Here is a 21,454-nt window from a genome sequence, read left to right as displayed (position 1 = left end):
TCTATTTACATTAATCCATTTACTTAAGGAAGCCTTATTAAAAATCTTTGGTCTAAAGTTTTACTAATTAAATAGTACTTAAACAAAATCAGCAGTGACTTCACACCCTCCCCCCCATTTTCTCTAAAAAACATTATATGGATCCTTAGTCTCAAAGAATTAAACTTACAGAAAATTATTACAATTCCAAATTAATAAAAGAACAACCCATATAATCTTAAGGATGACAGCAAAGAATTTCAAATCCACTCCATTTTTAAGCCACTTACGTATACTTACATTTTGAGAGTAAGGCCCATGTTGTGCAAAGAAAAAGTCTATACCTCCCACACATTAATTAATTTAAATATTTTAAAACTATAGTTATCAATCCCTCTAAACCAGTGTGCAGCATATTAGTAATCTTATGCATATGCCTCAAACAGATGCAGTTGATGCCCATACCTAAAGGGGTAATTGATCGTGGTTGCAGATGAGTCTCCCACGTGTGAACTATGACTTCGCAGGGACCATCGATAGTCTGTAATTTAAAAGTTAAATGTCTGCAATAACTTTTTTTTTTTTTTTTGTTATATCTGATTTTCTACCCATGAAGCTGTTTGGGATGGTCATGAACTCAGCTTAAGAGATTTAAGGAAGAAAAAGAGGAAGGAGAAGAAAGATAGGGGAACGGAGACAGAGAACGAAAGAGAAAGAAAGAAAACAGATCAGGATTTTTATCCCTGCAACTGCTGATGGCACTACCTGATGTGTTGCATTTACATATGAGAAAACTTGTGACAGTGTGACATGCTGGAGAAGTTACACGGAATTATTAAATCTTTACTGCTTACAGCTACTCCACTGGACTACTTTAGTGTCTCTGAACTCATTAAGAGTGCTTGCTTTTTTCTCAAGATACTACAGCAACAGCTTATGAAAAAACATACTTCACATCTATAATTCCAAACAGCATTCAGCATCTCCTCATGCAGGCAGCAGTTGCAGGGGTAGGTTCTCCTTCAAAATTTGCCTGACTAATTCAAAGTCTATAAAACACCGTTACTTCAGTTGTGGTACAGAAGAACAAATTACTTAGCATCTAATTAAAACATAAATACTTGATCCAATCAGCCAGCAATGAAGCCCCTGCAGTCTATTCCAGTTGGAGCAAGATAAATTAGATTCTTTCATTAAAAAAAAAAAAAAAATTACTGTCCACCAGAAGAGTACATTTGTTGACAAACATAGCCAAGACTCAGACAGATAACCAGAACAGTAACTCAATCTCTTCTTTCAGAACAATTTAAGTTTGAAAAAAGCTTTCTAGGTTAAAGCTTTCAAGTAACAGCCACTTAACAGAAAGAACACGCCTGATTCCCAGCTCAGTCACCCTAAGAAGTTTCCCTTAGCAGGGTGTGGTTGTTAGTATCAGATGTAAAAACCACCGTCAAATAGCTGCAGTTTGTCATTGTGGTGTTTGGGCCTAAGTAACTCTTGATTTCCAAAAAGACTTGCTTCTATTGCCAAAGTCTTGCAAGCTTCAATTCCAACTTGCCCCAGTGCTTCAGCTTCTTGTTTAAATACAGGTCAGATCCACAGGGACATCCAGACAAGCTTCAAACTCAGCAGCATAATTACAAAGTACCATAATGCTTTGTTATATTACAGCTCACCTAATAAATCCTTTACAAGCAGATGGGATTTCCTTATATATATTGAACACATTTAATCTGCCACGTTTTTGGATGAGCTAACAACAAATGGCAAATATCTAAAAAGTGCTCAGTAAGACAGGTTTACTCTGAGTCTTAGCTAAAGCAATTTTCCTAATGAGTTCAGAGGCATCCATACTTATGGGTCATGTCAGAATAAAATACATATGGCTTCAAGTTATGTTTTAAAGACAGAATGCATGTAAATGTAAATAAATAAGATGATACTGTGGCTTTCAGTTTATTCCTGTTACAAGGCAGTTTTAATTTGCATTTTCTCACAGCTGCCACAATGATCACCCTTAGGATATCTAGAAAAGTAAATGATCAGAAGTTTCTTTCCCCTTCTTTCACAGCACCTTCACACTTGCATGTTGCAATCATAGTTTCTAAACCTGAAATCCGTGTTTGCCAGCAGGGAGGCTGCCTTTTACTAACACCATGCAGGCATGCAAGCTCTCCAACAGCAAATCCCATGAACACACACAGAACTTGCAGTTTGTGAACCTGGGGAATGCAAGTCAGTCCTGACATGGATTAAGTTGTTTTCTTCAAAAGGTTTTTTTCCTTGTAAAAACCCCCAACATATTGTATGAAAATACCAATACCAGTTTATTTCTTACACTACTGTAATTGTCCATTTTAATTTTAGGTTCTAAAACAATGAATGAGAACTCAAATAACATCATCCCAACAATAAGCACACCATGCTGGACACATTCAGCAAAATTTCATCTCCTGAAAGGAATACAGTGGACTGATTGTGCATTTAATCCCAGGACCCCTCAACACTTTCCATACTAAGAAGAGCCAAGCAAAGCTACCTGGAAAAAAAGGGCAATGGATTAGAGAACAGGCACAGACATGACCAAGAACCCTCTCAATCCCTGCTCAGATTCTCTCTGTATTTATAGGCATTTAAATAATGTTTTAATTACATGTAACAGAAGCCATTGTTACAATGAGGTTAAAATACTGATGTAATTTCAGTGGCATATACTGACCACATTTGAAAAGCAGCCCAGTTCAGTAGCAGGGGTAAATGATGTGTCATCAATATTCATAGCATGGTACTGTTACCCAAAAAGAGATCCTCTTGTAAGAGGATCTCTTACAAAAAGAGACTCCCTTGTAAGAGTCTTACAAGGGCATCTATCCAAATATCACATCAAGCATCTCAGTGGGCAGTACACTGAAATTATATTATAGTAAATGGCACTGTGTGGCATGGATCCTTTTCTACTAATACAGACATCTTTTTTTTTTTTTCCAAAAGCCAACACAAAGATTACGTTGCTTGATTTTGATTATCCGAACATCTGGTACAATTTTAAAGCTCTTAAAGGACACTCAAGAGTTTTCTTTAAAAATCCAGCCCTCTCACATTATGAGAAGCCAGGGCCTCCCCAGTAGTCATTAGACACTTCTGAAATTAAGGGTAAAATGCTTATCTGGCATAATGTTCCAGGGGTTCAAAGCAACCTGATGCACAATCTGCATGAAGTGCTTGGGTGATCAGTATAATTAAAAAATTAAAACACTCCCATGAATGTTTAAATGATAATTTAGGAGTTCAGTCCCAAAGTTCCTGATTCAAGGCAACACAACACAGCAGGCATTAGGGGGGGAAAAAACCAAGAAAAAACAAATCTTAAAAACACCACACAAACACATTTATCCAACTGCACTTTACTGATTAAAATAATAATATACTTTGAGAGTATGAAACAGCTAAATTAGACTTAACTGCTGATGTTGCATTTCTGACAAAAATCTCTCTGGATTTCTGTACCACGTAAGAGACAATAATTAAGCAAAGAACTAAACAATTAACAAAGCCATTCAGCCACCATAACTGACTTGCAAGGCAACACCACATGAAAGTCACCTGCCAGGAAGTCCTGAGCTAAACAGAGATTTTATAACTCTAGTATTTTGTAACAGTTTAACACACAATCTGCTCTCTCAGCACAGTCATGGCAGAGGTGTTCCTTTGTTATTATTAGGATAATAATGGGTTATTAATCTAGGAAAAGCAATTCTAAGGCATTCTTATATTAAAGAAATTACTGAGTCTAGGTCTAAGTTTCACCTTTGTTACTTATAGTCCAGGCACTAAACAGATTTATTTACTTACATTTAAAAAAAAGTAAATTTAACTCTCATTTGAAACATCTATAATTAAGCAGCATTCTCACAAGTGTGAAAAACATTCCCCAATCCAGTTTTTAAAGTCCTGCTGCATGCACAGATATTTTACACTCGTCTTGAAAGAAATAACCCTAACCTTGCATGCTTATTTACTGTTGGAAAAACAAATACAGAACAATTTAACAGAATAAGGGATGTTCCTTACTAAGGTTTTCAAATATGCCTCATGCAAATGATGCATGTAAAATTATTCTCCTAAAACATAAGATATAAAGAAGACAAATTCCAAACAAGGGTGTTTTGGGGTGTCTTGCTCACACCTTTCCATATACCCCCCCATCTCTGCCTCTACAACAAACAGAAGGCATGTGTAGAAGAAAACATAGGGAGATGTTCACAGTGAGCTAACTGGTACCAGACTATGTTTAAGGAAAGAACAAACCTCGAGCAAAATAGCTACTGTCTTATTTCATCAAGTGTATGTATTTATTTTTCTTTTTAAATGCTTAAGGTGATTCTTCTGTTATCATCAAAATATTTACAACACAGTAATGTCTCCCAAGACCTGGCAGCAATTTTATAATAAAATGTTCTTTGTATATATATTATTTGTATTCATGCAAAAATTCTATTAATTTTAACTTTTTTTTTTTAAACTGCTCCGTTTATATAACTGCAATTATGTTAACACCAACATGTTTCAATGCAAACAAACTAAACTTCATACATCATACTATCCTTCAAGTATAAAAATATACAGAGAAAAAATTATGGCTTTTTTTAAAAGGTGGTGAGCAAAATACTTTTCTATTTGTTTTTTTTTTTAATAAAATGTCAGTAATTCTACCTATTTTCACATCTAGTCTGTAGCAATACTATGGGAACTAAAATTTCTCTATGTAAACATGTATCACCCTCATCTTTGCCACCATGTCCAACTCCAGCACCTTCACAGATGCAGCAGCTACAGAGGGGAACACTAATTTCAGCTGGATCTGTCTTCAGCATGATTTATTCAGCTATGTGATGTCAAATTCATATACTCAGACTTCAGTTACACATGTATCTGTTTTTCTATTACAGACCATGACACACAAAAATTGCACTGATAAAAAAAGATAACAGTGTTTGAGAGATCATACATTGCAAAGGGATTAATCACATGCAATGGCTAATAAAAATAAAATTACTGAAATAAAAATATTCCAAACAATTTAACTTAAAAGTATCTTTTCCTTATCATAGCTGGTAAAGTTCTCCGTATACTGTCTCATTTGCACTATACTGTGCATGATATTCCTGTTAAAAGCAAATCCTACTTTTTCATTGTTCTTCAAAAATTTACAGAAAGTGGAAGAAAACACTGTATCTGGACTTCTTTTCTTCAAAAGACTTTATGATACAAGAAATAAGGTCCTGTGCACTTAAGAGGTACAAGCTAAATGGATAACCCTGTATGCTGGCAATTCACACACTGTGCTTTGGAGGGTGGTTTTCTTTTTTTTCCTGCTTTTTATACACAGTAGCTCTTTATGCTGGTATTCCATAAAATTCATACTTACCTTGGCAGACTCTGCATCACACGGTACATAAAGTGTGCACGATACAGAGCACCTACTTAAAGAAACACACTCACCAATACATATTGTAAACTTTTTCAAATGGTAAAACAGAAATGGTATTGTCTATGAGCACATTTTCTGCTGATTTCTCACTAACTGTGCTTTTTTCTAGTGTGCTATTGCTTACATTTTAAACTTATGGACATTTGCAAAAAAAAAATATAAAAGGTCCCGTGAGAGCTGCTAGGCTGTGAGAATTAATCTACTTTTGGTCTTATAGTGACCTCAGGAAATCTATTACCAGCCTTCCTTTCTTTTGTCTCAAAGTACCAATCTAAATATCAGTTTCAGATTAGACTATTTCACATGCTGTAATGAAAAAAAAAAAAACAGAATTGTGTTTCGTTTGAAATTAGTATCCTTCACTGAAATGATACTTCTGTCAAATATTTTTTCAGGGGAAAAACAGGCTACTAGAGCTGAGAAAAAATTACATGCTCTTGACAGTAATTTGAAATATTTAAAAGATATAGACGAGATGATTCTATAACTCCTTTGCACATTTAGCTACAGCCTTCATAATCCTGATTTCAATGAAGAACTACAGCCCAGGGTGAACAGCTACAGGATATTAATAGAAAAAGAAAGACAGCAAAGGTAGCTGCTTAGTTACTACTTGTTATTAAGAAAAACAGTTAAAGAGTAGCTGTTTATTTTCCCAACTTAGTCCAATGTTTTTCTGGATGCAGCCACATCTCATCTGAAAAACTTCTCCCTACCCTAGTGTGATCTTTACAGACCAGGATACTGCCACATACATTCAACTCTAATTCACGTACATTCAAGTCACGTGCAACTTTTACATCAATACCTGTAAAAACACATCTGTGTCTGCCTCATAGGTTTTCTTCCCCTCCAAGTCATGCGAATACCTATATACATACAGAAAACGCTGGGATGCCCTGCTCCTTGTTGCACCTTTTCACTCCAAGAGATTAACGTGTTAACTATGCAGTACAAAAGCTAGTTAATAGTCCTCATGCTTCACAAAAAAAAATCTGCAGTGATTTTAAAAACTGTAGTAATTAGGCAAACTTAAATACACCTCTTACACTAACCATTTTTCTCCTGCTACCACTTGCTTCCATGCTAGAGATCCTTGCCCTGCTGAAGTCCATATTCAATTCTAACTATGAGAATCTCACCATATCATTTTAAGCTTTAATAATATCAGGTGTATCTTTAGGACTGAATTTTCTAATACACTAACAATGCTAAAAGAGAGAAGCCAATTAAACAAAAATAATTGCAGTTAACAGCACATGGTTATGTATTTCCAGAATTGAACTGCTTGTATTTCCACAACTGTTTTAACGTTTTATATGTTGCAATTTAAGATTTATTTCTAAAAAAGCCTCATGTTTAACTCAGGAAATCCTTTTTTATTTCAAATAAGGGAATTTTTACTAGGGATGAACCAACTTAAAATAGAAAAAGTTGTACATACCTTAGGTTCTAGGAAGTATCCTTTAAAATATCGATACTGAACAGGAACTCCTCTAGGAAGCTCTACAGCAACTTTCCATGACTGACTGTGGAGAAAAGAATAAACAAACAAACACCGAACAAAAAAGTTTAAAAATACAGCCTAAAAGCCACCTCAGACGTATGTCTAAGTGATATTCTAAAACAAAAATCTAGTGTATTGCTGAAGGAAAGTTATTGCAAGGTAACTTAGCCAAACATGAACAAAACACAACAAATACTTAGAATTGAAACTGCACTTTTTAATTTACAGATCCGAAGTGCGCTAACAGAGTGAGAACTTTCATCCTCATTTAACAGATGGGGAAAACACGATGAAATAATTCAGACTCGTCCAAGATCACACAGCAAGTCACTGACAGAATTATAAATACATCCTGCAAGCCCTATTTTCCTGAATCATACCAACTGCAATAAGGTAGCACCACTGTAAGAAAATACTGAATTTCTCTCTGCGTTTAAACTTTCTTCATATACACTCATGCTTATACACACATCTTCTAAAAGTTTTATTTAAAATTAGAGTTTGTTTAATCTTCAGTCTTCTCCCCATCACTTTATAGCCATAATAATAACTTGTTTATAGTGTTTACTTTCTTTTTAACCTATATCTCCTATATATCTCCTATAATTTGCTGTATAGTTATGGGACTGAGAATTATCCCACGGTAATTTCTTATTCAAAATACCTACAGCTAAACTAGTGAAATGCCAGCCACGACAGCAGAAGCAACATCCATAACTAGAAAAGCATACCCAAGCCAAAAGTTTTCTTAAACACATTCTTAAGCATCCAAAATGCTCAAGGGCAACACAAGAAGTTCTGGAATTTTACTAACAGTACATGTAGCTCAACAGTTTACAAACACAAAATCAGAATAAATTTGTTGCTCCAGAACTTGAGCTGCTTCCGATGGAACAAATTAAAAAAAAAGTAAAAAAGGAAAGATAAGGGGAAAAATACAAAACCAGAAAACCCCACGTCAACTTACCGATCAATAGTCTGGAGGACCAGAGCACCTTGTGGATTCCAGTTTCCCAAAGCACTGCAGCTCCCACATATTGCAAAAACCTCTCCTACAGGAAAAAAAACAACAGAAAATAACTCACAATTATCATTACTCCAGTATATATGGCATTAATAAGTACAGCCTACACAGTCAAACCTTCAGATATTTTAAAAATACACACCAGAATCACCCATCTAAAATTCCCTTTTTTCATTTCAGAAAGGAATTTTCCCCTACCCAAAACTGCAATAGCTTTTTCTTCACCATCATAAGGACCTCACTGAGAGAGGGACTACTGACAACCCCAGCCCTTAAAAGGGTTGGCTTCCAAATTGTTGTGAACTAATACTGTTCAAAATTCTCTGGAAATGCAGCAGGCAGATTTTCACTGTAAAATGTTTAATGTCAAGATAATGCAGTTTTTTCCCAGATACTCTGTATTTTTTAACCCATATACAGATACACACACAGTACTAAGTAACCTACATTTCCAAAAACGCAATTCTCTCAAATTCACACCAACAATTTAGAAAGCACAAACAGGAGGTTGCTAGCATTATTCCCAAGGCAACACATCCAATTAATTTGATTCCCAAGAGAAATAAAGTTAATTTTGCTGCTATGCTTTCAGCTTTCATTGGATATAAAAATGTAACACTGTTACACAAAAAAACACACATGAAATTGTCACACTGTGTGTGTCTTAGTGCATGCATACATATATAGAGACAGAATCCAAAAGATTGTAATAGTATATTTCATTCTGGCATATCCCAGAATTAAAGTTAACACTGCAACTTACTCTTGTTTTTAGTATAAAACCTGTATGTATCAGATTGTAAGAATGACAACAATGACATATACTAATGGAAAGGACAGATTTGTATTTTGCTCTTACAGGGTTTCAACAAGATTTTTAGACACAAGAAAAAAAAACCTGTTGCAGAATGAGCAAATGTCAAGTTTTAAAGTATATTTAGGCACCACAAAAGAATGATACAAGTATCTATGATGGTTATTTCCTGTTGTTAAAGAGGGGAAAGCAGTAGCAATAGTGTTGGAGCCACAATAATCCATACATACAAAGTAGACAAGCTATATGCAACAAATGTACACTAGCTTTTACTAAGCCATGTATCATAGCTGGAACTTCAAAGTCCAAAATAAGTCTGGAGGAAGTCCTTATGCCCCTAAAATTGTGTCCATTCTTTCCAATTAAACTAATAAGAGATACCACCAGGACTGTTTATGAAAGAAACCTCTGCAGGTCCAGAGGTTGGGAAAAAAAAAAAATCTACAAAAGCCAAAAATGAAGTAAGGTAATTTGTTCCTAAAAGCAGCTTACTGAAGTAATTTTAGATAACATCTTGAATTCCAATCCTTTAAAAAAAAAAACTTCCATTGCAATTCATTAGAAAAAAAAGCCCAAGCTTTCTGGATGTTCACTGTAGGCATACAAATGCAGACAAAAATCTGCATTATGAGTATACTTACTATGCAATTCACTGCACACAATAGCCTGTGTCAGGTGCTTTCCCTTTTCCACCCTGTACTGAGGCACATGATGGTTTGCTTTTGGAGGGAGGAGATAAAGGGGGGGAAGGAAGATCACCTGAATACCACACAGGTAGAATTTCTGACTGCAGATATTAAAAAGAAGCAAAAATTCTTTTAATATCCCTTTAAAATAGCCGTACTTAATCCATCTTAGTGTAAACACCAGCCAACCTTTGAAGTGTCATCTCAATTATATTCCTCTTAAGAGGAGCCAGCTAGAATAGTTTTCCAGCCTTCTGTTCTAAGCAAACATTCAGTAACTACCTCTCACTCAGTAAGGTACAACACACAAAGGCAAAATTTGAGTATGATACAGAGACACACCTAGACTGCCTTCAACAATTACACTGAGGCTGAATCAGGATTTATAAAATACTGCTTAAATTATCTCAGTAAAGGCACAAGTGATGAACTGCCTTTTCACAGGTAATTCTAAACACGGTGGGGTTTGCTCTGTTTTTTGTGGTTTAAGCTCAGGGGTTCTAAACTTCTTCCCTCCCCTTGTCAGGGAATCAAAAGTTGCTACTGGCAGAGCTCCTTCAGCTGCAGCAAGGGAAGCTTCTCTAAGCCTTCTGCCCAGTCCCAAAGCTTGCAACAGGTCTACTGATGTTGCAATCTGCCTGTTTGGGCCAGCTGTGTGGGGGCACAACTTCTGTGTGGGGTTGGGAGCTACAAGCTCCCTTATTTATTTCACAACAGCTAATCTGCCACCAAGCAGTGTCTTGATATGGGACTGTGTCCTGATGAAGAGCTAAAGGAGCCACAAGCCAGTAACCAGTGACCCTCTTCCTTCTGCTAAAATGAGGCAAAAAGTAGCACTCAATGACACAAATATGCAAAAGCCTGCACACCAATGTGTTTGGCTTCATCACCAATGTTGACTCCAGAGGTGGTTTGGCTGAAGGGAGCAGCAGTCAGAGAGCTCCATTCCTGTGCTGGTGATGCCATTTTATCCTGTTAGCCCTGGAATCACGGGCTTTGACAACAACGGTAAGAGACAGTGATCAGGACACAGGGACCATGTTAGTGCTCAAAGTGAGGCTTTTTATCTCACCAACTAACTACTCACCATAGTGATCTGACAAAATCAGCATCTGACATTTCTAAATAAACTGGAAATTTTGCTGCTTGTAGAACTGCTGACAGCTCTGAAACTTACCTCTCTTCTTTCACAAGACTGCATCTTGCCACTGCTGCATCTCAAAGCTCTTCTCCCAGGTCAAAACCAACAATATCAATACTGTCATAAGGAGAAGCAACCTTCTGTGTCACTTCTTTACGCTATACATGTGATAAGTATTTCCAGATAATTCTTCATAAACAGCTGCTGAGGTGGGATCTACTTCTCACTAACCCTACTTTTTCTTGCAGATATTGTAAGTACAAGGAAAAAGTTACCCATCCAAAGTCAACTTTGTTAGTGACATAGTGACAGTGCCATCACAACTGTGGAAGCAACAGTGTGAACAGGACAAATAGAGCACAGCTTGCAATACTCCACTGTACAGCCACACCAGTGCTTTATAGTCACATTTGATCTAAGGCCAATATACTCTTTAATTTTAAAGTTTTCTCCAGAATGCTATAAAAACACTACTCCTTACTAAAGGCTTTATGTCCACATCGCGTGTCAGTTTTCTGTTCCCAAATGCCGAATCACAAGGGAGGAACACAGGGCAGATGTCGAGACTTCTAAAATGTTTTTATCATTTTCTTCCCCACCAACTACAGTAGACACTTATGCCATCTGGTATTTAGCTGTCACAGGAATTTTGCCAATCTGTACATGCTCCCAACATTCATCTGCTTCTGTGAGGCAACCCTCAATTACTTTTTGGTGAACTTCCGTGCTGGATTTGGCTGGGGTGAAGTTAAATTTTCTTCATAGTAGCTAGTACAGACTATGTTTTGAATTTGTCCTGGAGACAGCGTTGATAACAGAGGGGTATTTTGGTTAGTGCTGAGCAGTGCTCACAGCACTAAGGCCTTTCCTGTTTATCACTCCACCCCACCAGAGAGGAAGCTGGTGGTACACAAGAAGCTGGGAAGGAGCACAGCTGGGACAGCTAAACCCAGCTGACCAAAGGGATATTCCAGACCATACAACACCATGCTCAGCAATAAAAGCTGGGGGGAAAAGGAGGAAAGGGGGGACATTTGGAGTTACAGCATTTGTCTTCCCAAGTAACTTTACATGTGATGGAGCCTTGCTCCCTTGGGGATGGCTGAACACCTGCCTGCCCAGGGGAAGCATCAAGTGCATTCCTTGTTTTGTTTTGCTTGCATGCACAGCTTTTGCTTTCCTTATTAAACTGCCTTTATCTCAAACCATGAGGTTTTTTTTCTCTCCCATCCCACCGAGGGAAAGTGAGCAAGCAGTTGTGTGGAGCTTAGTTACCAGCTGTGATTAAACCACAACACCTTTCTTCAAAGTTCCTAAGATGAAGGTCAGTGTAAATAAGCACAATTTATAAACACTAAATCTCTTGATCTGATACCTTGTGTTCCTCATTTCAGTTACAGAAGTTATTTTACACATTTTTGCATAGATAGAATACTGAATTAAGCTGCATATTCTTTCTGTCCCTAACTCCCCGTAGAGTTTGTATCTCATGAGAACTTTCAACAACAATGCAGAGAGAATAAAAACCAGAACACACACATCAATGTATGCCTAACTTCATGGTTCAGAACACAAACATTCATTTCCATGGAATAAAAAGGTACTAGAGACAGAAGATTTTAAACCAATCATACCTATTTCGGTTAGCATCAAAATCTCTAGTACAGTATGAAATTGTTGGGAGAAGGAGGTAAAAATTATTTCCCAGCTCTCACTTTCAAATTCCTATGTGAAATTCCTTAATTATTTTATTTTACAATGACTTACTTTGATATTTGAACTGACATGTTCTTTTACCTCTGAGGAAAACAGACAAGACAGCCTTTGAACACTCTACTATTAAGTTTTCTTCTAGGTAAACCATACATAAAAGAAAGCATGATTTGGGTACCTGGTTCTGCTGTTCCTTTTACTTCAAAAGTCACTTGAGAAGAGGTCATATCTGCAGAACTTTTGTCTTAGGATAGCTGAAATCTCCTATAGTGGGAGGAAAAAGACACTACATTTCAGGAACAATCACTACATCTATTACTGTCCTAAGTAAGAGGAAACATTAATCCCGCCACTTATAGGGAAGAAAGCCACTAGTGATATTACTGTTTGAATGAGCAGTCAAAACACAAAGCTCTTTAAAACCAGCAGCAGACCCAAAAAACAGCATCCAGCTGCAGAAGACACTGTTGCAACACTGGCACACACACACACAGAAAAAAAAGTCTACTAAATCAAATACCACATGCAGGTATCAGTATCATGCAGCATTTATCAGTATTCAGCTGAGATTTTTCAAAACTCTTTTTGACTAATTTTGCTCCCAAAGAGGCCACTGGAAGTTGTAAGACGTTTAATATTATGATCTTTGGCAAACAGTAACTTCTGTCTCATCTATGCTATTCTTCAGCACCCCCTCCAAGTTTTCCCAGAGAAGCACTACAGTTACTTGTTCATCACCGTGGACTCTGCTCCCCTACTTCCAGCCTCTCACATGAATCACCAGCAACTAGACACACCAGTCAGTCTTCAAAACAGCACCTTAGGCCTACAGCCTCTGTAGCCAGGGCAGTAGCTGGAGGATTGACCCTGCTTCAGTTTTCTTCTCCAATACACAACAACTCGATGGAAAAACCCCTGGCAGAATCCCACTCTCACCATTACAGCAGAAACACAATCGATGTAACATATCCTTTTGTATTATTTACAGAAGTAGTAGTCATAGCACAGGATGTTGCTAGACTGTCATTACTCAAGTATATTCATTTGTACAGGGGCTGCAAAATAATTATACTAATTATATGCAGAATTAACCTTTGCAAGGTCTCGACTAATCCGTTTCTTTACATCACTGGGGGGGGCTTTTTATTTTGTTTACAAGTTTTTTGTTGTTTTTTTTTTAAACAAACCAAGTAGAATGTTTTTATTGCTATTTTTGAGCAGGACAAAAAGCACTTAATTTCAGTACAACGTTGGTCAGCAATCCTTTAGTAACAGCTTTAATAATAATATCAAAAAGAACTAACGACACTAGAGAAAAATCTGCCTTTTATCAGCTCTTATATAAGCCCTTGCCTTCAAAGGGCACAGGACAGCTTAACAGATGCCTTGAAAGCAAGAAAAGATAAAGGAAGTCAGATACCAAATACTGAAAAAAAAAAAAAGCTCATAATCAAACCTCATTCCTTGTGGGCAATCCGAAAGTTATTGTAGACATTTAAACTTCAGATCTTAACATTGCTTCTGGATCTTTTCCTACTCTTCCTCTAACTATGGTTGCCTCTACTTTATACTCCTTTTTTTTCCTACCTTATTTCCCTCTCCATGTCAAGAAAGGTGACTTTTCAGTGGTAAAATGAGAGCAAGCAAATAGTAGCAATACAGATATTTCTGGTCACATGTTCCAATTCTGGATGTAGTCTTTTACAAGTAACATTGCTGTAAATGGTCAAGACCACTGAAGCTAGAAATAAGCACAGGAATTCCATGAAGGGGACACCCTCCAGGAACTCTGTCACGTGTGTGTCATTAGGTGATCTGTATGTAAAGTGACACATTCTAGCATTTATTTTTAGCAGTTATTTCTAGACAGAGAAGCACAGCGTGTTTCAGTGCTGAAACTAAGATTGAACTCAAGAAACTGGTCTGGTATGACAAAAATCTCAGCTTAATGCAGAGAATATGAATTATTAGTGTAATGCATTTATGAGGACACTGAATAGTTATGGTCTTGGCTGTGTTCAGCGACTGTCCTTGCTTGGACAACCTTTAACTGAAAAGGCAGAGGAACCAAAGGGGAGATGAAGTAGGCAAAAATGCCTTTCAAAAGTCTATAAAGCAGGTAAGTGAAAGCTGAAGCCTGCACCCAGTTCCCCAAAGCAAGAACATGCTTTTGTCTTGTAAAAAACCTGCTATCTCCAAAGCCGATGCAACAGGATTCAAAATTAAACTTCACAAAAACCAGCATGTCTGTCCTACTGCAAATTAACTAACTACCTATCCATTCCTAGAGAAAAATCTAAAATCCTCTAAAGCTCACAAAGCTTTTAGCCAGTCTCGTAAAAATTTTATGCACCTACCTAGAAGACAGTTGTGGACTTTTCTAAACTAGTTAGCAAAATAATATTTTTCTGTACAGCAGTAGTCAATCATAAGGAGATTTTGATAAAGTCACTTTGTAATATGGTCAAAATTCTACTCAAAAGGCATTTTCTCAAATAGCTACTTAACCTACCCAAGGGATGCATATCAAGAGAAGAAAAATTCTACATCACCAAGTATGGGCATGATTTTTCTAGCAGAACTGCAGCTACAGGTATTGCAGTTACATTCCCATTTAGGGTCAAATCTCATTCTGAAAAAACATCTTTTCCAGCAGAGCACTGTATGTAACCACAGAGCAAGGAACAAACAGATCTGCTTTTTGTTAAGGAATCAAGCCTATGTCGTATATTATCATGCACTTATAACAGCATTCTGTACTTTCAAGACACGATGTGAAAATATTTTACTTAGAGGGAAAAACAGCATAAGTTCAGCCATCTAGTTACTGATAGTTCTTGAGAAGAGGAAGTCATTTAATTCCCAAGAGGGAATGGCAAGAAACCTTAGACAATCAAATCCTCTAACCATGTAAGTGGTGTCAGGCATCTTTTAAACCTGATGATTCTTCCTTCAGATTGTCAGCACTGCCTAACCAAAGAAGCTGACAAAGAATAACAAAATCCTCTCTGCTCCCCACACCTGTAAAGATGGATTTTTAGGAGAATGCAAAGAATCTTCAGCTCAAAGGGGTCGTGACATAACTGTCTGCTTAGGGGAACTGAAACAAATTATAACAGTTACATTAAAAAGTAATAAGGAGCAAATATTAAAAGTCAATTGAGCAGACTAAAATCACCCAGGTAGATATTTATCAGCACTTCACTAAAAAAAAAAAATTAAAATTGTTTCCCTACAGATCCTTGCTTTTACAACAGAACCATGTTATTTCCCCCAGCATGTCATAGTTCCACAGTTTCATACTCTCCTCCTTTTGCAAAGCAAACCCCTACCCTTTCACAATCTCTAAAGGTTACCCCATGAAGACTGTGACTGCACAGCAGCATCACCCTGAGGCCTGGGGGAGGACTGATCTGCCTTCAAAAGCGTGGCTCAGGTAACCCTGCCTCAACCAACCTCACTATAAAACAGGCTGTCTGCAAGGCTTCGAGATCTCTGCAAGACTTCCAGAGCAGGGGGTAAGATCAAAAGCCTGGCAGGCAGGATCACGTGCAATCTTGGTTCCCCTGCCACAACACAAAGCTCTCCTCATGGCCTTAAGACAGGAAGTAAAGCAACTGGTAATCTTGCTATTTCATTTTCAATTTTCACTTGCCTTCATATACCCAAAAGAAAAGCAATATAGATTTTAAGCATAGTATCCTGCAGGGTAAATAGCAGAGGGGGGAAAAAAAGTACTCCTTGTTCTAATATTGCCAGTAAAGGTCTCCTTTCTCCTCCTCACAGGCTCTTCCACTGTACAAGAGTGACAGGAGTAAATGTATTTCCCTAAATAATAAGGAACCCAAGCTCTGCCCTTTGATTCTAGAAGGGAACTAGAAAATGTAGGTAAGGAAGAAGAAAAAAGATGACATAACACAACCAACTATTAACATGTCACAAAGTATCATAGATTTCCCCTAAAATGAGGTAGTAAAGGTCATCACAGATGGGGAAGACCAAGCTATTTTTTGGTTGTAGTCAAAAATATACCAGGACATGGACCTAATTTATTAACTCAAAGCTTGAACCATCTGGCTTACAGGTCTGGTGCTATATTAAAACCCTTCACAATCCTTCAGCTTTAGTGGATTATTCTGCCTCACCCTTAACTTCCTTAACCTTTCCAATATCTTTTAAGAGGTATTGGCTGTTTGCTGTCCCGTATCTTATACATAGTTTTTCAGGGTCAGCTAAATACACCCCAAGTAATCTGGGACAATCCTGGACTGTAACAGCCTCGCTTACAAACACTGAACAAATTTTAGTGTCATAAAAATTCATAGCAGTCATGAAACCAGATTACAGGTTTCAGTACAAGTGATATTTTTAACAGCAACTCAAAGAGGTTTGTGAGGCTGTGATTCCAGTGGCCTAAGGGCAATGTTTGAAACATCAAGATAAAAAAATACAGCTGACAAAGTATCTTATTAATAGATGGTTTGTTTGTTTTTTTTAAGATATCTGGGTAAATAAATTTTTATAGCTACTTAATGCAATTTTTCAAAGGCAGTTAGATGATTAAAATGAGACACCTAGGTACCTAGGTGCCAGGAAATTCCTGCAATGCATTTTAATACTTTCAAACATCTGATTTTTAATGTAAGAATACTTTTAACCTCTGTACTACTGAATTTGCTTAGTTAGCTGTAAAAAAACTAAGACCATTGTATCAGGTGTGGCAGAGACAGAGTTAATTTTCCCAACAGCAGCCCTCACAGTGCTGTGCTTTGTACTGGTAGCTAGAAAGGTGTTGATAACACAGCAGAGTTGTGGCTACAGGTGACCAGTGCTCACACAGCATCAGTGATGTCTCTCCAACATTCCTCACTATCACCAGTAAGCTGGGGGTGGGCAAGATCTTGGGAGGAGACGTAGCCAGGGGAGCTGGCCATCACTTGCTGATGGGAAGTGGAGAATAAAATCTTCTGTTCTCCCTTGCTTCCACGTGCATGACCTTTGCTTTTGCTTTAATAAACTGCCTCTTACCTTGACCCATGAGGTTTTTTCCATCTTATTTTCTCCCTGTCTTGGCTGACCCACTGAAGAGATGAATGATAGAGCTGCTTAGTGGGCAACTGGCATCCAGCCAAGGTCAAACCCACCCCCACCCACTATCTATGCACAAACAGGCTCTTTCATAATGTTAACACACATTTCATCACAGACCATGGTGCACAATCCTAGTACTGCAAAAAGTAAACATGCTAAATTATTTCAAAATATCACTCCACTTTTCTGCATATAAAGATCAAAAAGGCAGTAACAAGAAGGCTGCAGTATTTTTGCTTTTACTTCTTTAATTTTAAGCAGACCTTCTCCACCTTAAAGGAATAGACTCACAAGACTTATCAACACCCAGGAGAGGTCCAACTCCAGCCTGAAGCAGGGGAAAGGTGCCACAGTCCCAGCCAAGTCATTTGACAGCTGGGAGCACACACTGATACAGCACACCACAGCCCCGTACAGCCTCCCTGATGAATCACGAATTTGAGCACTGCCAAGCACTGCCGGCCAAAGGTACTGCACCTACATTTCACCTTCTTGAAAGCTGTGCTACACACAGCAACAGAAAATCCACCGTGCACCAGATCTGCTGCTGTGCTGAACAAAGAAGAGATACAAGCCTAAGACATAGTTTTGTAATTTTTACTCACAGCCTTGGACTCTTGAGCAGAAAAATATCAACTCGTGCAACTTCAGACTATAACATTTCGATGATAACAAGTGAAATCCGATTAATCTTGTAGTAGGAAGAACGGATTTTTTTGCTTCTGGTTTGTCCTGACAAAGTGTCAGAATATCATAGAATACGTCTAAAGTAACAAATTAGGCATGTAAGAAAATTATGTAACAATAGTTGACAACACCTGTATTTTAGTGCAAGGTCAGAGGACATACTTGTCAGGGCATTCACTGTAACAACTGGAGGAGAATTTTTAGAAACAGCATTACAGTATCGACTCCTTCATTTTCACACAAACAACCAGAAGGTTCTTCCTGCCCTCCTCCTTCCTTCCCCCCCCCACCCTCCCCCCCGCACTTTGACTGCATGAGAAAGGACAACCAGAAAGTCAGCAGCTCTGTCATTCTGCATTGCAGTATTAACACAGGACAGAAAACAAACTTGCACAGAAGATTTGGACATGCTGTTCCGATTCAAAGGCTGAATTTCTACCAACAGACTTATACTGACATTTAGAAAGCAAAAAAGCCCACGTGCTGCTTCTGAAGTAATATGTTAATACAGAGCAATAGAGGAAAAAACCTTCTCAGTATCAATTTAACTACCCATCTGCAGAGCCAAGTCAGCCCTCATAATCAAGCACAAGACCCCTATCTGACACACCATGTTCAGTTATAATGCATCCACTTCATTTTAAGTAACAGTAAGTTAGTTGTTTTCAGCATTTTGCAAATACCTGTCCATGTATCAGACTCTTCCCTCTTAGTTACGTCACAGCAGTTTTGCAAACTAACTTCTTGAGACAGACAGGGAACAGCTGGGGTATATTTGCAACTAAAGCAGAACAGCATCGGTTTGATTTGTCTTCGTTGAAGTGCTGTTTATTACTAACGCATGGCTGACAAGATCTTAGGCAGGTAGCAATTTAGCTCTTTGTGATCATGCTAACATTCCTCACTTAGGAATGACATGGACAAATAACATGTATAATGCTCCCCACAGCTCTCATCAAACCACTTTTTTTAAGGGGTTTCCAAATCCTGTATCCTGTATCTTCTTTTATGGAAGAAGAACATGTCCTACTGAAAGATTAATTATGTGGCAGTTTAAACTAATAGTATCTATTCAAGACTAACAGCATTCTGGGTTGTTTTAAATATCCTCTATAGTTACTTTATAGGAAGCAGTGTGAGAATGGAAATACATACGATAAAAAATAATTTCAATTATCGACTATTTCACTCTACTGTTAAGACATAAAATATTTTGGAGGTTAATCTCCATCTAACACTGCATTGATTAAAGCACTAACACCCTACAAGAGAACGTACTGATTGAAGAAAAAGAAAGAAAAATAGGAGAACGAATCCGTGCCTCGTTAGGATGCAGGTAACTTAAGTTCAGATTAACTTTTAAAGTCTAGATTAACCTAGAACCGCATCAATAGTGCCTACGATAATAATCAAACCACAAGCGTCATCGGTGCGTTACTTTAGTCCGAAGCTGAGACAAAGAGCAGCGCTGAGCACACACCCCCACCTCCGGCGCCGCAGTGCGCCCAGCCCGTCGCACCTCACTACCCGCACGGACGGACGGACGGACGGACGGACGGACAGTGACCGGGGGCTCCCCACCCCACCGCGGGTCCCGCGGGAGGGAGGAGGCGGCGCCGCGGCCCCAGGCCCGCCCCGTCCCGGTCCTTACATAATGCGGAACCCGCGGGGCCGCCCCGGGCCAGCGCTTTAGGCGGGGACGTAAATAAACAGAGCCGCGGGCCAAGCCGCGGCCACCGGGGACAGCCCGGCCCGGCCACCGCCTGCTGCCCCCCCGGGCGCGGCACCCCCGCACCGCAGCACCGCAGCCGCCCCCCTTCCCGCCTCCCGGCACACTCCTCGGCCGCTCTGCTCCGAAGAACCTGCGGGCGATGTCCCGCTTCCCAAGCCACGCGCTCCTGCCCCCCGGTCCCCTCTGGTCGCAACACACCGGCCCCCAGCCCGCGGGACCACCTCTCTCCGCGCCCTCCTCGCACCGGGGCTCTCCGGTCGCGCCGACCGCCCGCCGCGGCACCCGGTCGGCGGTGCCGACTGACCTGGGCCCCCAGTGCCTTTGTGCGGGGCTGCGGACGGTGCCGGCCCGGGCTCCCCGATCCCTGTGTGCCCCCGCCCGTCCTCCCGGGGCCGCCTGAAGGCGCGGGGCAGGGCAGGACGGGGCAGGACAGAGCAGGGGAGGGGGCGGCACCGCCCCAACCGGTTCCAGCCGCCCCCCGCTCCGACCGCGAGGGGCGGGGCCACAGCGCGGGATACCACGTGACCGACCGGCTGAGGGCGCGTCACTCGCCGACGCTTCGGACCCGCCTCCCCCGCCCCAGCCAATGGGAGAGCGGAGTCGAGACCGCGCCTGTTCCTCGACAGCACGGACGGGTCGTGAGGGGGCGTGTCCTTCCCAAAGGGGCGTGGCCAAGGCGGCGCGGTGAGTGCGTGGAGCGGGGCAGTGGCGGCTCCGCGGGGCAGCGAGGGATGAAGGAGGCGGCTGCGGCCGCCTCCGCACGGGGCGGGGGGGCACAGCTCTGCTCTACCCACCTTCCCCCAGGGCCAAGGACCATCCCTCCGGTACCCTTCCTCAAGAGCGAGCGGCACCGCTCCCCGTACCAGCTCTCCCGACACCGCAGCGCGCACCGACCTCCTTCAGCCTCCAGCGCCTCCTCAGCAGCGCGCACCGACCGTCCCCTTGCCACCACCGCACCCCTGCTGTCGCCGCGGACTGACCTGGCCGAGCGCTCGCTGCGGGGCTGCAGCAGCAGCGGCGCTGCCCGGGCTCCCAGTGCCGCCGCCCGGGCCCGGTGGCAGCGGGGGCGGCGTGGCCGGTGACCGGTTCCAGCTGCCCCCGGGCGAGCCGGGGGATGGGGCGGGCCGGGCGGCGACCCACGTGACCCGCCCCGGGCGACACGTCACTGCCCGCGAGCCCGGCACCGCCCCTTCCCGCTCCAACCAATGGGGAGCGAGCGCGTGGGGTGGGAATGGGCCGCGCTGTTCCCTGGAAAGCCTTGGAGCTGAGGGGGGATGAGCGGGCAGGGAGCGGGGGATGTTCTCTCAGCGGAACGGCGTTTGTGTGGGTCAGGGGAGAGCTCAGGCTGGGAGCTGGGCAGATGGCCCTGCTGAGGCGAGGGAGGTCTCCGCTGCCATTTTTCAGCCCTGTGAGGCCACGTTACCTCAGTCTGTGTCCTCAGTTCCCCGCCTGGGAGCGGGAGGGCTGCCCTGAGGTATCAAAGGGGCAGGCAGCCTTTCGTGAGGGGTTTTGGTCTCTATGGGTTTAATGGTTGCTGCCTGTGTCTGGTTTTCACCTGTGCAGGTGTCCCAGCCCTGCCAGCAGGCTGC

The 21,454-nt window shown here is 40.8% G+C and overlaps 1 protein-coding gene across 7 annotated transcripts in view; it reads right to left on the bottom strand.

Annotated features, from left to right (window-relative positions):
• Nucleotides 1-20,976, bottom strand: part of GPCPD1 (glycerophosphocholine phosphodiesterase 1) — a 44,219-nt gene extending 23,243 nt beyond the window's left edge. For 2 of the 7 annotated variants that reach the window (XM_064647700.1, XM_064647706.1), the window contains exons 1-5: nt 20,170-20,306; nt 12,534-12,619; nt 7,945-8,029; nt 6,915-6,999; nt 445-520 (exon numbers count right to left, since the gene is read on the bottom strand). In XM_064647700.1, the coding sequence (XP_064503770.1) occupies nt 445-520; nt 6,915-6,999; nt 7,945-8,029; nt 12,534-12,582 (295 nt within the window). In that variant the 5' untranslated portion in view covers nt 12,583-12,619; nt 20,170-20,306. Of the gene's footprint in view, nt 1-444; nt 521-6,914; nt 7,000-7,944; nt 8,030-12,533; nt 12,620-19,613; nt 19,732-20,169; nt 20,307-20,759 lie in introns of those variants that run through there. The other 5 variants (XM_064647701.1, XM_064647703.1, XM_064647705.1 and 2 more) reach the window with 5 other exon arrangements.
• Nucleotides 20,977-21,454: the final 478 nt, after the last annotated feature.

Source organism: Pseudopipra pipra, chromosome 3, assembly GCF_036250125.1.
Source record: "Pseudopipra pipra isolate bDixPip1 chromosome 3, bDixPip1.hap1, whole genome shotgun sequence".
Lineage (NCBI taxonomy): Eukaryota > Metazoa > Chordata > Aves > Passeriformes > Pipridae > Pseudopipra > Pseudopipra pipra.
Note: the sequence above shows the minus strand (reverse complement) of the source record. Positions and strands in the feature narration are given on the sequence as shown.